General features: G+C 44.1%; 1 protein-coding gene across 4 annotated transcripts in view; it reads left to right on the top strand.

Annotated features, from left to right (window-relative positions):
• Positions 1-15,787, top strand: part of KDM4A (lysine demethylase 4A) — a 45,623-nt gene that overhangs the window by 7,426 nt on the left and 22,410 nt on the right. For 3 of the 4 annotated variants that reach the window (XM_004371846.1, XM_023727135.1, XM_023727136.1), the window contains 7 exons: positions 162-355; positions 3,166-3,215; positions 4,663-4,766; positions 5,205-5,342; positions 6,850-7,097; positions 7,860-8,059; positions 9,164-9,534. In XM_004371846.1, the coding sequence (XP_004371903.1) occupies positions 162-355; positions 3,166-3,215; positions 4,663-4,766; positions 5,205-5,342; positions 6,850-7,097; positions 7,860-8,059; positions 9,164-9,534 (1,305 nt within the window). Of the gene's footprint in view, positions 1-161; positions 356-3,165; positions 3,216-4,662; positions 4,767-5,204; positions 5,343-6,849; positions 7,098-7,859; positions 8,060-9,163; positions 9,535-15,787 lie in introns of those variants that run through there. The other variant, XM_023727137.1, reaches the window with a different exon arrangement.

Raw genomic sequence — 15,787 nt, 5'->3', positions numbered from 1 at the left:
GTGAGTGAGGGGTGCTGTTGTCTTCATGTCCATGCTGTTTGACATTATTCCCCATCTCTCTTAGAGGTAACAGCTTATCTGTGACCTACTCTGATTTGTAGGTTCAGAGCCTCCGTTTATATTCAAATGTAACTTGCCGTGGACTGTTTTTGCCTTTGCAGCATGTGGATGAGTGGAATATTGGCCGGCTGAGAACAATCCTGGACTTGGTGGAAAAGGAGAGTGGGATCACCATTGAGGGTGTGAACACCCCATACCTGTACTTCGGCATGTGGAAGACGTCCTTTGCCTGGCATACTGAAGACATGGACCTATACAGCATCAATTACCTGCACTTCGGAGAACCAAAGTCCTGGTAAAGTCAGCTGGCATTGGCACTGGGGCTTTCTGATGATAGAGCAGGGCTCACCTCTGATGTGCATAGGAATCACCAGAGGATCAGTTAGGGTGCAGATTCTGGTTCAGTACGCCTGGGGTGGGGCTGGCATTCTACATTTTGAACAAACTTTCAAGTGAGGAGATGCTGTTGGAGCTCTGTTGCTCAGTCCATCTTTTGAGGCCTCAGAGAGCAGGACATACAATACCATTGTATGAAAGCGTCAGTTGGCTGTGTTAACTGAGAGCCACAGGGGCTATTCTAAGCTGTCCCACTGCTTTTTAATTTCTTTTTCTGAACAGGCCTGAGGCATTTCTTACAGGCAGACTTCCAAGACTGGAGTCACTCTTTCAGATGATAGAAAGCTTTCCTTTCCTCAGAAAATGTATTTGGAGAGCAGCAATGTGTACTTAACACAGAGGGAATGCAGAGCTACTTGGCATATGCTTTTTGCTCTCCAGGATGTTACCAGTCTACTCGGAGAGATGAAAAATTTGTTCTTTCTTCTCTCCCTGGGCTGATCCATCTGTCAGTCTCAGCATTTTCTTGAAGGTGCTGCAGATAACAATGTTGAATAAGACAGATGAGATACCTACCCACACACAACTAGAAGACTGGTCAGGAGATAGGAAGTAAAAGTGTGAGAAAATGGCCAACACCGTGTGAGAAAAGCTCTGAGGGGAAACTAGCGGGTGCTATATGTCCACATAGGAAGGGGAGGTGTCGGGGTTAGAGAAGGATTCCTTGGAAGTGGCGACAATAAGCTGAAACCTAAAAAATGAGGAGGAGTTAGCTGGGTTGGAATGGTGGTGGGTTTAGGGAGGGAGACTACCTTTTTGATACACAGAGGGAAGGCAGATGCAGCAACATGTGCAGAGACCCCCAGCTGAGAGAGAGCATGATGTGTTTAGGGAACTGGAGGGGTCCACTGTGGATTGGGTGCTGTGTATAAGGGTGAGAAATGAGTCGTGAGGCCAGAGGGACACCATTGGCCAGGTCATGGGGAGTCTTGGAAACTATATTCCACCTTAATTTTCCTTTTGCAAGGGTTTTCCTTTCTTCCTTCAAATGTTAATCTTGAGGAAAATGCCTTTTGACCGTGTGACTACCCCATCACTATCCCATTTCATTCCTTAGATGGCTAGATTTCTAGGATCCATAAATGTAGGTTTTGTTTCTTTACCGTTGTTTAGTCTAAAATTCCCTGAAATTAGATTTCCATTCTCATTTTGAGAGAGAATGCACTCTTTAGGTAATTTGAAATGGGACCTCCAGAAACTTCTGTGCAGGGTTGCCTGATGGATCCCAAATTCCTTTAGGTGACGTGACAAACATTTTCCTCAACTCTCCTGTTTTTTTCCCCCCCCCATAGTGGAGCTATTTGGGATGGGAAGTTTTTGTTGTTACTGTGGAATAATTTTTAGGATAAAGGTTAAGGTAAGAGTTATTGTGAGTTTCAAAGTGTAAAGTTTAATAGTTTTGCAAAAGTTAAATAATTTGAAGCCCTCTCTCTGTTTTTTTAATGAAGAGCTATTCTGTGGGGTATACATACCCTACTGGCTAGTTGTTGTTAGGTGCCGTCGAGTGGGTTCCGACTCATAGCAACCCTGTGTACAACAGAACGGAACACTGCCTGGTTCTGCACCATCCTCACAATCGTTGCTGTGTTTGAGCCCATTGTTGCAGCCACTGTGTCAGTCCATCTTGTCGAGGGTCTTCCTCTTTTTTGCTGACCCTCTACTTTACCAAGCATGATGTCTGTCTCCAGGGACTGGTCCCCTGGTAGCATGTCCAAAGTATGTGAGAGGAAGTCTCGCCATCCTCACTTCTAAGGAGCACTCTGGCTGTACTTCTTCCAAGGCAGATTTGTTCATTCTTCTGGCAGTCCATGGAATATTCAGTATTTTTCACCAGCACTATAATTCAAAGGCATCAATTCTTCTTTGTTCTTCCTTTTCCGTTGACCAGCTTTGCATGCATATGAGGCAATTGAGAGTACCATGGCTTGGGTCAGGCACACCTTAGTCCTCATAGGAACATCTTTGCTTTTTAACACTTTTAAAGAAGAGGTCTTTTGCAGCAGATTTGCCCAATGCAGTACGTCATTTGATTTTTTTGACTGCTGCTTCCATGAGTGTTGATTGTGGATCCAAGTAAAATGAAATGCTTGATAACTTCAGTATTTACTCGTTTATCATAATGTTTCTTATGGTCCACCACAGGACAACAGACTGACAGACGAGTGGTGGTACTGGCTAGAGGAACAATTAATTATTGGGTAGTCAGTATAGCTGTTACAGAGAAGGGAAAATGAGTTCATGAGCACATACAGGCCAGGTTTCTTAAGTGTCTAATCCATTTTCACCTTGTTCTCCATTCTACCCCAGTTCGGTCTTTCAGGCTGTGCCAGGAGCACTTTTAAAAATACTGAGGTTATGTAATGTCATCCTTCTTTTTTTTAAAATTTTACAGCATGAACATCATCATAAAGGAGAGAAACATTCAGTGTGTACTGTAAATTACCATAAATCCTAGCTCATGGTAAATATTCAATAAATGTCTTGTTAAGTGAATGAATATAAAATACATAAATTCACTCACACTTCTGTGTGGGGTCCAGGTTCGTTTCTTCTTTGCCCAGACAGTCTAATATATCACTTCTGCAGATTCCCTTCTAGCTTTCATGGTTGGAAAGTTAAAAAATGTGGTATTTCAAGCTATCTTGAGAGTGGGAACAAGCTTCTGTGCCTGTCCCCTGCTCCAGCTCCAAGGATCTTCTTTGATTGCAGGTACTCTGTTCCCCCAGAGCACGGGAAACGGCTGGAGCGTCTCGCCAAAGGTACAGTGTCTTCTCCGTACACTGGGTTGGATTCTCCTGTGAGCTGCGCTGTTAGCTCTAAAATGTGGTCATATTCTTGTCCAGGTGTTATGGATTGAATTGTGTCCCCCAAAAATATGTGTTGTGAATTCTAACCTCTGTGCCTGGGGCGGAGCCCTGGTGGCACAGTGGTTAAGAGTTAAGAGCTTGGCTGCTAACCAAAAGGTTGGCAGTTCAAATCTATCATCCGCTCCTTGGAAACCCTATGGGGCAGTTCTACTCTGACTTACAGGGTGGCTCTGAGACTGACCACAGTAGTTGGTTGGGTTGTGTGTATGGTTATAATCTCATTTGGGGATGGGTTGTCTTTGTTACGTTACTGAGGCAGGATTAGTGTAGGGTGTGTCATGAGTCAATCTCTTGAAATATAAAAGAGATTACCGTATTTTTCACAAATAAGCACCTTTGTAAATAATGCACCCACATATAACCCATACCTACAACGTGTATAATGTGTCTAGGAAAATAATGTGTGAGGGCTTGCATGGTGGGCACAAAAATATATAACATGCATGTTATTTGAGTAAAAGTATGGTAAAACAAGCAAGCAAGAGAACGAGAGAAGTAGATATGGGGGAAGAGAGGTGCCAGGCCACGTGAATATCGCCCAGGAGCAGAAGCTCAAAGAGACAAGGACCTTCCTCCAGAGCCAACAGAGAAATCCTTCCCCTAGAGCTGGCACCCTGAATTTGGACTTTAACCTTCAAAACTGTGAGAAAATAAATTTCCTTTGTTAAAGCCATCTACTTGTGGTATTTCTGTTATAGCAGCACGAGATAACTAAGACACCAGGCATGTAGGTGGAGGATGAGCTAGACTGCCAGATTGGTTACCCTAGCAGAACAACTAAAATCAGAGACTTCTCTGTGCTTTGTCCTGAGAAGGGACTCAGTAATTCCCCCTTTGGCTGTCTTGGATTCGTTTTTATCAGGCACAGGCTATTGGGTTTGTTTTTTTCTGCCAAAAGCACAAATGTGTGAAAATCAGAATTGAATTATTTACACTTTGGTTCTTTTAAGTGGACTTTGATAGGTTTGTACCATGAGAGAGCCTATTTCCAGAAAGCCTGGGCAGTCTAGGCTGTAGATATGTTACTAACAAAAAATGGAGCATACAGGGGAGTGGGGAAAGGTCTTAAGTAGTTTTAAAGCTCTTTATAAGGACAGAAAGCAGCTTGTGTGATCTCGGTCCCAAACAGAATTTGATTTCCCTTGCAACACCCTATGTAAGAGAGAGCCTAGAGGCTCATTGTAGAATCTTAGAATTGACGTGAGGCTAGAAGGGTCTTTGGAGATCTCCTCAGTCCTCCTTATGTTTCAGATAAGCTCAGTCCTCAGGTGTGAAGTGACTTAAGGTTAACTTCACTGTGGAATATTGTATTAACCCATGCCCATTTTCAATTAAACAGGCTTTTTCCCAGGAAGTGCTCAAAGCTGCGAGGCTTTTCTCAGGCATAAGATGACCTTGATTTCTCCTTTAATGCTGAAGAAATACGGAATTCCCTTTGACAAGGTGAGCTGATTTTACATACAGAAGTATATAAAATTTTTACATGAAAATCCTTAGGCTTACACAGAAACCACCCTTTCTGGTTTCTTTTGCAGAAGATCTTTATTCGTGTTTATCACTATGTATCAGGTGTGGGCCAAAGCTAAACTGTATAACAACACTTTGATCTAAGAGTATTAAAGGTGGCGTACTGTACCTTCCAGTATGCACAGGAGAATCAAATTCTCTTGAGCAGTGTTAATTTGGAGCAATAATTAATTAGAATCATGGCATATGATGTGTTAGGCTTTGCATTTTACAGACAATGACACTAAGACCCCATTGGTTTTATGACTTATCCTTGGTTACTCAGCTAAGTTGTGGCAGAGCTGGGGCTCTGGATTCCATCTCTGTAGTCTTTCTGCTATTTGATGCAGTTGCTTCAAGTCTGCTCTTGTTTAGGTAACTCAAGAAGCTGGAGAATTTATGATCACTTTCCCCTATGGTTATCATGCCGGCTTTAACCATGGCTTCAACTGTGCAGAATCTACCAATTTTGCTACCCGGAGGTGGATTGAGTATGGCAAACAAGCAGTGTTGGTAAATCCTCTTGATTTCTTTCTTTTACACTGTGACTAAAAATGTCTGGTGGAGCAAATTCCTGTTAGGCATACTGGTTGGTTATCAGAACATTTCTTTGAACTTCTGGAATTCAGGAACAAAGCTGCCAGAAATGTACTAAAGTGCCAAAATTTTGTGTTCATAAGGAATTGAAAAAAAACTTGTTCAAATTTGGGACATATAAAGTGAAGTTCCTCCCATGAAAATTCCAGCAGCCTTCTTTGCAGAAATGGAAAAGCTAATACTCAAATTTATATGGAATGGCAAGGGGCCCCAAATAGCCAAAGCAGTCTTGAAAAAGAAGAACAAAGTAGGAGGACTCACACTTCCTGATTTCAAAACATACTATAAAGTTCAGCAATCAAAACAGCCTGGCACTGGTATAATGACAGATAGATAGACCAACGGAATATAATTGAGAGTTCTGAAATAAACCCACATATCTGTGGTCTGTTGATTTCTGACAAGAGTGCTAAGTGCATTCAGTGAGGAAAGAATAGTCTTTTTAATACATGGTGCTGGAACAACTAACTGGATTTCCACATGCAGAAGAATGAAGCTGGACCAACACCTTATACCATATACAAAAACAAAAAATGGATCAAAGACCTAATGTGAGAACTAAACCCATAAAAATCTTAGAAGAAAACATAAGAGTAATACGTTGGGACCTATTTTTAACAATGGATTCTTAGATACAGTAGGGAGCCCTGGTGGCTCAGTGATTAAGTATTCAGCTGCTAACCGAAAGGTCAGCTGTTCGAACCCACCGGCCACTCCACAGGAGAAAAGATGTGGCAGTCTGCGTCTGTAAAGATTACGGCCTTGGAAACCCTATACGACAATTCTACTCTATCCTATAGGGTTACTATGAGTTAGAATTGATTGAACAGCAATGAGGTTTGTTTTTTTTCCTTAGCTATGACACCAAAAGCACAAGCAGCAAAAGACAAAGTAGATAAATTGGATTTTATAAGTAAAGTTCCTGTGTTTAAGACCATTAAGCATCAAAACTACATCCACATACATCAGTATTTCTTGCTTCAGCTACTCTGAGATTTCTTTGTTGAGAAATATTTAGGGATACTTTTACTTCAGGCAAGCATCAGGGCTGGACCTTTGACCAGGAGTAGACTGGCTAGTATGGTTCTGGCTTAGATAGACACCAGATGAAGGTGGATATTGACCATCCTGAGACCTAAATGCAAGGCTTCACTTCGATGGTTGGCCATGCTCCATCAGTGCCCAGGTGGGCTCTCCCCACCACCATGCACACTCTGCCCCCTTTTCCCTGTTTCCCTCCTTGTTGGAAGGCTTTTCAAGGACACTATGTTCTCTGCCTGTGAACTAAAACAATTTGATTCTAGACTGTTTTCTTCATGGGCATCTCTGTACTTTTTCTCATTTGGAAGGAGATGATGGGTTCGAGGGTCAGGTGGAAGCAGTAAGGTTTGCTCATCTGTATCTCCTCTGGTTACTCGTGCAGTGCTCTTGCAGAAAAGATATGGTGAAGATATCCATGGATGTGTTTGTGAGGAAGTTCCAGCCAGAAAGATACAAACTTTGGAAAGCTGGGAAGGACAGCACAGTTATTGACCATACTCTACCCACACCGGAAGCAGCTGAGTTTCTTAAGGAGAGTGAACTGCCCCCAAGAGCTGGGAGCGAGGAGGAGTGTCCAGAGGAGGACATGGAGGGGGTCGAGGATGGAGAGGAGGGAGACCTGAAGAGAAGGTAACCCAGCAGCCCTTGTAGCCCTGGCTGTTTGAGGCAGTGATGTCTGGGCAGCTTCCAGAACCTGCAGAGAAGCTGTTTCTAAGTGAGGTGTTTGAACTGTGGCGCTGAAGGAGTTTTCCTTTTGTTAAGGCTCCAGAATCTTTGAAGTTAGAGCATTCAGGCACATCCTTGTAACTGTTTTCCAGGAATGATAGCATCTGTAGGTGTAGACCTTTTTTCTCCTGGAGTACGGGGTCATATACATGTGAGGGCATGACTCCTCCTGAGCCAAAAAAAAGTCATGTTATTTTATCATCACTCCAGAGTTGTTGTTTTCAAAGGAGAGTGCATGATGGTGGGGATGGGGCTCACAAGGGTGGGAGAATGGTGTGACATCTGTGTTGTTTGTGTTTGAGCCAGAGGATTTCTATTCTCTGAGGAGGATTTATTCTGGGCCATGAGAGGAAGAAAGAAGGAACATTTATGGGTACCTACAATATGCCAGGCACTTGCCCATGTACTTTGCGTACTGTTTTCTTAATCCTCACAATAAATCTGTGAGGTGGGTGGTGACATCCATATTTTGCAGATAATGGGACACCTTCAGAGAGGTAAAGTCCTTTGTCTCAAGTCACACAACTGCGAGGCAGAGCTGAGGTTTGAACCAGGCCTGACAGGCTGTTGCCATCCCTTTTAGGTTGTGTGGGGACGTGTGTGAATGTGTTTATGTAATTGGATACATGTATGTGTGGGCTTCTAAAAGGTTTGCCCTCCTTGCAGCCTAGCCAAGCACCGTATAGGGACAAAGAGGCACCGAGTTTGTCTTGAAATACCGCAGGAGGTGAGTCAGAGCGAGCTCTTCCCCAAGGAGGAGCTGAGTTCTGGACAGTATGAGATAACGGAGTGCCAGGCTGCCCTCGCTCCCATGAGGCCCACCCATAGCTCTGTGCGGCAAGTCGAGGATGGACTCACCTTTCCAGGTTAGTGGATTGTTATTTTTTCCACAATCCTAACGTGTCTGTCTGTTCTGAGTTAGATATATTGAGTTTAGGGTCACAGATATGAAGAAAGAAAGAAAGAGACAGGTCTATAAGCAGATAGCATAATTGTAATACAGCGTGAAGAGTGCTTTGGTTTGGGGTTATACAGGAGAATACCGGGAATGTACGGTTGAGAGGCCCCATCCCTCTGCCTGATGACAGGTCAGGGAAACACTGAAGGTTTCGGTGGAGATGATGGATGAACTGACTCTTCCAGGATAAGTAGGAATTTTCCAGGCAGGCAGAGAGAGTGAGGGATTATAGAAAGGGCATCCCAGAGAGGAGTAGCAGAAGAAAGGCATGGAGATGTGAAACTGCACCATCTACTTGGGGAACTGGTGGTGATTTTCTGTAATATGAGCGTAGGGGTGAGAGGGTGGAAGAGAGTTACATTACCAGGAGATGAGACTGGAGAAATAGGGACTGCCTGCCATTTAAAGAGCTTGCACCCTTGGAGGTTTGAGGAGCCTTTTGTATTTTGAGAATGGGAGTGGTATGGTCAAATACAGTGTTCTGGAGCAGTCACTCAGGTGGTTGTGTGGAGGGTAGGTTTGTCTGAGTGGGGCTTATATTGATCTCAGATCAGATTTGAAGTAATCTCTGTTGACAGTACCTTGATATGTCTGCTGACAGTTTGGCAGCACTAATGTCTCAGACCCCTGTGGCTGGGCTGGCTTCTGTTCAGCATATTTTCTAGCTTGGGTTAGCCAGGTCTGTGCTGAACCTGAATTTCTAGAGGAGACTGTTGAGGATATGGCAGCTGCCACTTGCTGAATGTCTGCTATGTGCCAGGCTGTCCTTGCATCATATACACGGTAATCATCTTGAGCAACGCTGGAGATAGATGGTAGTACCCTCACGTTATAGAGGAGGAAGCTGGAGGCCCAGAAAGGCCACATAGTGATTCTGTAAGTGGGAGAGCCAGAATTCAAAGCTGGTCTTAAACTCCCAGTCCATGTTCTTTGTGCTTTGCTGCTCTGCCTTTTATCAGGTTTGTACGTTCAGGAGGAAGTTGGCTCTGTCTAACATGTATGTGTGTTTCAGATTATTCTGACTCCACTGACGTCAAATTTGAAGAGCTCAAAAATGTCAAACTAGAAGAGGAGGAAGAGGAGGAGGAACAAGAAGCAGCTGCCTTGGATCTTTCCATGAATCCTGCTTCTATAGAGGGATGCCTTGTCTTCTCAGGTTCCAAAAAGAAATCATCTTCCAGCCTGGGCTCTAGTTCTTCACAGGATTCTGTCTCTTCTGATTCAGAAACCAATGAGCCCTTGTCCTGCCGAGCCCAAGGGCAGGCGGGAGTTCTCACAGTGCACAGCTATGCCAAAGGGGATACCAGGGTCACTGTGGGAGAGCCGTGCGCAAGGAAGAAAGGGAGTGCCACTGGAAATATCAGCGAGCAGGAGCTGGCAGAGGTATGGGCTCTGGGCAGTGGTGTGGGCGAGGGAGCTGCCCAGGAAGGGATTCTTTGGAGAGGAGGTGGGAAGGAGGTACTGCAAGTGTCCAGGAGGGCAGGAGAGACCTTCATTCTGGGCCTGCACCGTGCAGTTCTCGTGCAGAACAGAAAGCCTGGTGGCATCTTGCTCTGGCATCCTGCTCTCTTCAGCTTGCTCTTTGCTGGAGGCTCTTTTTCTCTGATTTCTGTGGGACTAATGGTCCAGAGAATTATATTGAAGCCTTGATGAGAGTGGTGGACCTTCTACTGAGTTGGATGCCCACTCCCTTTTCAGTTGGTGTGGATGTGAGCCCTTTGCCCCTTCTTGCTTTAGAGGCGCAGGGGGCTGGAGTGTGCATGGCAGTGGGGCAAGTCCAACTGGGCACTGGTGGAGCGTGGCAAGCTGTTAGAGGTGAAGCCCTGCCTTTAGGTCTCGGGATAGTCAATATCCACCTTCATTTTCATGTCTGTCCGAGCCAGGACCACATGAGCAAGTCTACTCTTGGTCAGTGGTTGCAGCCCAGATATTTTATTTGGGGTGAGGAGTCAAGGAAGGCTACAGAGAAGGAAACAGTTAGGTCTGGAGGTTAGCAGGAGTATGCCAGGTGGATAGAATGAAATGGGAGAGAGAAACTGGGAAAGGGGGGTCATCTAAATGGTGATGGAAGCACATACCAAGGTCTGCAGGGTTTAGTTATCTCTGGCTTGGAGGGCTGGAAGGGCCTTGGGAGGTGGTGTTGGAGGATGTCTGGAGTCAGATCGTGAAGGGTCTGCCTTGTGTGCTCTGTGAAGGGTTTTCACTTTAGAGTCATGGGGTGGAGAGCAGTAGAAGGTTCTGCCCATAAATATCTAGAATTGAAAAGTTATATAACGTGTTTTTAGAAATGCAAACATACAAAGAAGCAGAGTGAAGAATACAGTGAACCCACAAATACTCAGCACCTAGATTTAACAGTTGTCAAGATCTTGCCACGTTTGCTTCATCTGTCCTTTTTATTTGCTGAAGTATTTTAAAGCAGATTCCAGATAGCATGTCATTTCTTCTTATTTCAGCGTGTATCGCTAATGAATGTGGGTATTTTTGTGTGTGGTGAAATACATACAACAAAACGTTTGTGTGGGTATTTTCTTAATCACTTCGTATGCCATTACTACACCTAACAAAAGTTAACAGGAGTTCTTTAGCATAATCTAATACCAGTTGCTGTCTAGTTGACGTTGACTGTGTTCTGTGTGGCAGAGTAGTCCTGTGCGCCATAGGGTTTTCAGTGGCTAGTTTTTCAAAAGTAGATTGCCAGACCTTTCTCCTGAGGTGCCTCTGGGTAGACTCAAACTTCTAACCTTTTGGTTAGCACCTGAGCGTGTTAATTATTTGTACCACCCATGGACTCCAGTATCATCTAATACCCAGTTTATAACCAAATTTCCTCAGTTGTCTGAACAAAATTTATTTTACAGTTGGTTTGTTTGAATCAGGATTAAAGCAAAGCTCACAGCTTATATTTGTTTACTATGTCTCTTAAATCTTCCTTTATCTAGGGCAATGCCTCCCTCCTTTTTGTCCCCCATCATTGACTTACTCAAGAAACCATGTTCGTTATCCTTTAGATTGTCCAGTCAAGGGTTTCTGAAACCAGCGTACTAATATTTTGAAAAGATCATTCTGGGAGCAGTATAGCAACCTTGGGGTGGGGGGGAGATGGAAAAAAGGAGACAAAATCAGAAATGGTTAGCAGAGATTGTCTGTTGAAGGTGGAATTATGGATACTTTTCACTTCGTCCATTTATAGACTGTTTGATTTTTTTAGTGATCTTTTAAACATTTATATTTTTGTTGTTGTTGAGAGTATACACAGCAGAACATAGACCAATTCAGCAATTTCTGCATGTACAATTAAGTGATACTGATTATATTCTTCAAGTTGTGCAACCATCCTCATCCCCGTTTTTCAAATTATTCCTCCTCATTAACATAAACTCACTACCTCTTAAGTTTCCTATCTAATCTTTCAAGTTGCTGTTGTCAGTTTGATCTCATGTATATAGTTTTTAAAAGAGTACAATGTATGATTTTTTTTTTTTAATATAAAATATTTCCACTTTAGGAAAAGAGAAAAAAGATTTGAAACAGGGAAACCAATTAGGAACCTGTTTCTTTAGCCTGAATGAGAGGTAGTGAGGACCTGGGCTGGGTGGTGGTGACAAATGGGAGCAGAAGATGGCTTTGAGAGCTACTTAGCAGGTGGAGCTTTGTACTAAGTGACTGGACGAAGGGTGAGTAAGAGGGCAATGTGTGGGTTCCCTCCTTGGTTTTTGGCTTGAGTTATCACATGGATGGGTAGTGGTGCCATCATTGTAGGGTAGAGGTTGTAAGAAAAGTGAAGATGGTTTTGAGTGTTGGTCAAGAAGTGAGTGTAGTTTTGGGCATGTTGAGGAGGATTTGTTTTTGAGGTAAGCTGTGGTAATGTACACAGATTGAAGTTCAGAAGTGGGTCTGTTGGTTTAGGATTCATTGAGAGGATATAGGTGGAAGGGGTGGAAATGGAAGACCTCACCTGTTGAGCATGTGTGAAGAACAATTTTCACAGGGTGGGTGGAGGTAGAGGGCCTGGGAAGGAGAGATAGAAGGAGCCAGCCAGAGGTTGGAGAACTCACAGAAGATAGCATGTCTAGAGCCAGGGGAGGAGAAAGAGTCGAGAAGATGGGGGATATGAGTGAGTGTACCTTGCGTTAAAGGATAGGGGCCTGTGAAGTGGGGGACATTGAAGAAGATGAGAAAGGTGTGATTGGATCCTGGAGGTCTGAGGAGGTAGGACAGAATGGGATCTTGAGCACAGGCGAAGGGACAGGACAGGAGGGAATGGTTACAGATGGTTTTGAAGTGAGAGGAGACAGGAAGTTGTCTCCACTGATCTCTCCGGGAATAGTGAGATACTTAAAATCTGCTTAGTGTAATTCAACACTTTCCAAAAGCCATTACTCCTAGAACTCTTCCACGTTTCCCACCTAAACCTGTTGCTGTTGAGTCGATTCTGACTAACAGTGACCCTGTAGGACCGAGTAGAACTGCCTCATAGGGTTTCCAAGGCTGTAGCTTTATGGAGGCAGACTGCCTCATCTTTCTCCTGCGGAGCAGCTGGTGGGTTCAAACCACCAACCTTTTGGTTAGCAGCCAAGTGCTTAATCACTGCACCACCAGGGCTCCTTGCTTCCTATCCAGTTCTTTCTTTTTCCTGTGAATCCCTACAGTATCTTTCTCCTTTCTCATGACACTTTATTTTGGTTCTCAGTGCGGTTGTCCTAGGCTAGTGAGGAAGATAAACTTCTAGAAGCCAGACCGTGTGCCACATTCAGCCTTACTTCTTGAGTAATCAGTATGATTCCCAGGGTTTGGCCCACAAACTCTCCTTGAATGTGGAATGAATGAATGGAAGCCAGTAATAGTTTTAGTAAGAAGCTGACATCAGGATAATTGATTGGGTGGAATTGAGGGACTGATAATCAAGGCTTGGGGGCAAAAACAGAACGACTTAGCCCGTCTCTGGAGGAGTCTAATAGTATTGTATCTATATTCACAAACAGCTGGGTTCCTGAGGGCTTGCCTTGTGGCCCACCCCAGCCCCTTTATGCATCTCCCAAGCAGGTGCCACCCAGCTGTAATTTGGGTCACTTACTGTTCACTTTATGGGCCACTATCTATGTCAAGGGCCTTTGTAGGACATTCCGATAAACTGTAGTTTTTCTTTGGTAAAGTGCCCTGGTTGACTGCTGAAGCACCAAAGCTTTAGAGTTTTTATTTAGCTATAAACTAAGCCACTGTGGTCTGACTGCTGCAAAAGTGCTTCTCAGTTTAAGCTGCTTTGAAAAAGTGAGCTCCCTAAACAAGGCACAGAACAAGCCTCACTGGGAACATTGACTTTAACCCTGGGTGCCAGATGTTAGAAGGGGGAGCAGAGGACTCGGGAGCCTTGAGCTGCAGCTCTTTGGCAGGCAGGGGACTGGGACACCCTACATGCTATCCCATCCCATCCTCATAAAGAGCCCTGTGGGGTGGGGTTCATGGCCTCTATTTTACCAGTTGGGTTGCTGCTTGCCAGCTAGTTAGTTGAATGAGATTCGACCCCAGCCCTTTCCATTATACACTGAGGGAATTTAGAAATTGGAACACACCCCAAGGATCAGCAGTACTGCAAGGAAGGCTGTGGATGCCATGAGGCAGGAGGAGAGAAAATGTGGAAAGATTCAAATATTTTCCTGTATCTGCCGACTTTGGTCAGAGGCAGCATGATGATAGTGAAAGAACACAGACTTCAGGCTTGGACAGCAGGTCTCCCTCTGCTGGGCTATCGCCTCCTTGAGGTTAAAGATCATGCCTCATTCATCTCTGCATGAATGGGAGACACTCTGAGTAGACAGATAACAGATAAAGGTGTTGTCTTAGTCTTCTAGTGCTGCTATAACAGAAATACCACAAGTGGGTGGCTTTAACAAACAAATTTATTTTCTCACAGTTTAGGAGACTAGAAGTCTAAGTTCGGGTGCCAGCTCTAGGGGAAGGCTTTCTCTGTCTGTCAGCTCTGGGGGAAAGTCCCTGTCTCTTCGGAGCTTCTGCTCCTGGACGATCTTCACGTGGCTTGGCATCTCTCTTCCTCCATCTCTACCTCTCTTGCTTGCTTGTTTAATCTCTTTTTTATCTCAAAAGAGATTGATTCAAGGATACACCCTGCATTAATCCTATTAACATAACAAAGACAACCCATTCCCAAATGGGATTATAACCACAGGCATAGAGGCTAGGATTTACAACACATTTTTTGGGACACAGTTCAATCCATAACTAGTGTTCTCTTCCTTTCTCAAAGCTGCTTTCTGGTGGTCTTCATCTTAACCCCTTCCAGCTCCTTCAGAATTTGTACATAAAGTGATCTGTCTCCTCCTCCTGTCCTGTGTTAGTTTTCTATTGCTACCGTAACAAATTACTACCAACTAGTAGCTTAAAATAACACATTTATTATCTTACAGTTCTGTAGTTCAGAAGTCTGAAATGGGTCTCGTTGGGCTAAAATCAAGTTGTCAGCAGGGCTGCATACTTTTGTGGAGATCTTGGGGGAGAATTCTTTCCTTGCCCTTTTTTGCTTCTATAGGCTGCCTGTATTCCTTGGCTCGTGGCCCTCTTCCCCCATCTTCAAAGGCAGCAATGTCAGGCCAGGTCTTTCTTAGTCGCTTCCCTCTTCCACTACTTAAGGATGCTTGTGATTACATTGGGCTCCCCTGGATAATCCAGGGTAATCTTCCTTTTTTAAGGTAAACTGATTAGCAGCCATAATTCCCCTTTGCCATGTTAACTCAGTGTATTCACAAGTTCTGGGGATTATGCTGTGGACATCTTTGGAGGACCATTATTCTGCGTACCACGTACCCTAACGTCTCCTCTTTCAGGAGCTTCTTTCCTCTCTGCCTTTAAAACCACACTCACGTAGCCCCTATCCTAAAATACAGTTCTGGAAGAAATTTCTTTCTTGAGCTATGATCTCATTCATTCCCATGATCTCCTCAAAAGCAGAGTCTCTATGATCTCTTGATATATACGTTCCTTAGTTCTTTACTGTCTGCTGGAACTTAACTCTGAAAAGTCCTGACACCTCCCGATTGTTAAGTCCATTGTCCACTTTCTTGCTTGACTCTTCTGCTTTCTTTGGCACTGTGGATTTCCCACTCTCTGAAGTCCTCTTCTCCCTTTGCTTTTACCTCTCTGCTTCTGAATCTCCTTTTTTCTCTTCTCCTCCTCTTCCTCCTGTCCCTAGAAGGTTTGGTCTTTAGCCCACTTATCTTCTACCAGTAATCTCATCCACTTCTAGTATTTTCATTCTGAACCTGATGCTGAGATTTTGCAAGTCTGTAGCTCTTGCTCTGACCTCTTTTTAGAACCTCATACCTTAATTTCTTATTGCCCCCTGGGTATTTCCAAATGAAGGACCCACAGACATATGTCATGGACACCATGTGCAACATACTTAAACCCAGCTCATTATTACCCCCCTTCATCCACACAAGTACTTTTAAGTCCCTCTCACCTTGGTGATCCAGGCTAGAAATCCCCATCATGTCTGGCATCTTAATTCCCACCCATTTCTTCTAGTCTCTACCACATCCCAGGTTTACGCCTGTTATCTAGGTAATCTTCAAAGTGGGGAATGCAAGAAGATTTGTTGGAGTACAGAAATAAAATAATA

This window comes from Trichechus manatus, unplaced genomic scaffold, assembly GCF_000243295.1.
Source record: "Trichechus manatus latirostris isolate Lorelei unplaced genomic scaffold, TriManLat1.0 scaffold00015, whole genome shotgun sequence".
Taxonomy (NCBI): Eukaryota; Metazoa; Chordata; class Mammalia; order Sirenia; family Trichechidae; genus Trichechus; species Trichechus manatus.
Note: the sequence above shows the minus strand (reverse complement) of the source record. Positions and strands in the feature narration are given on the sequence as shown.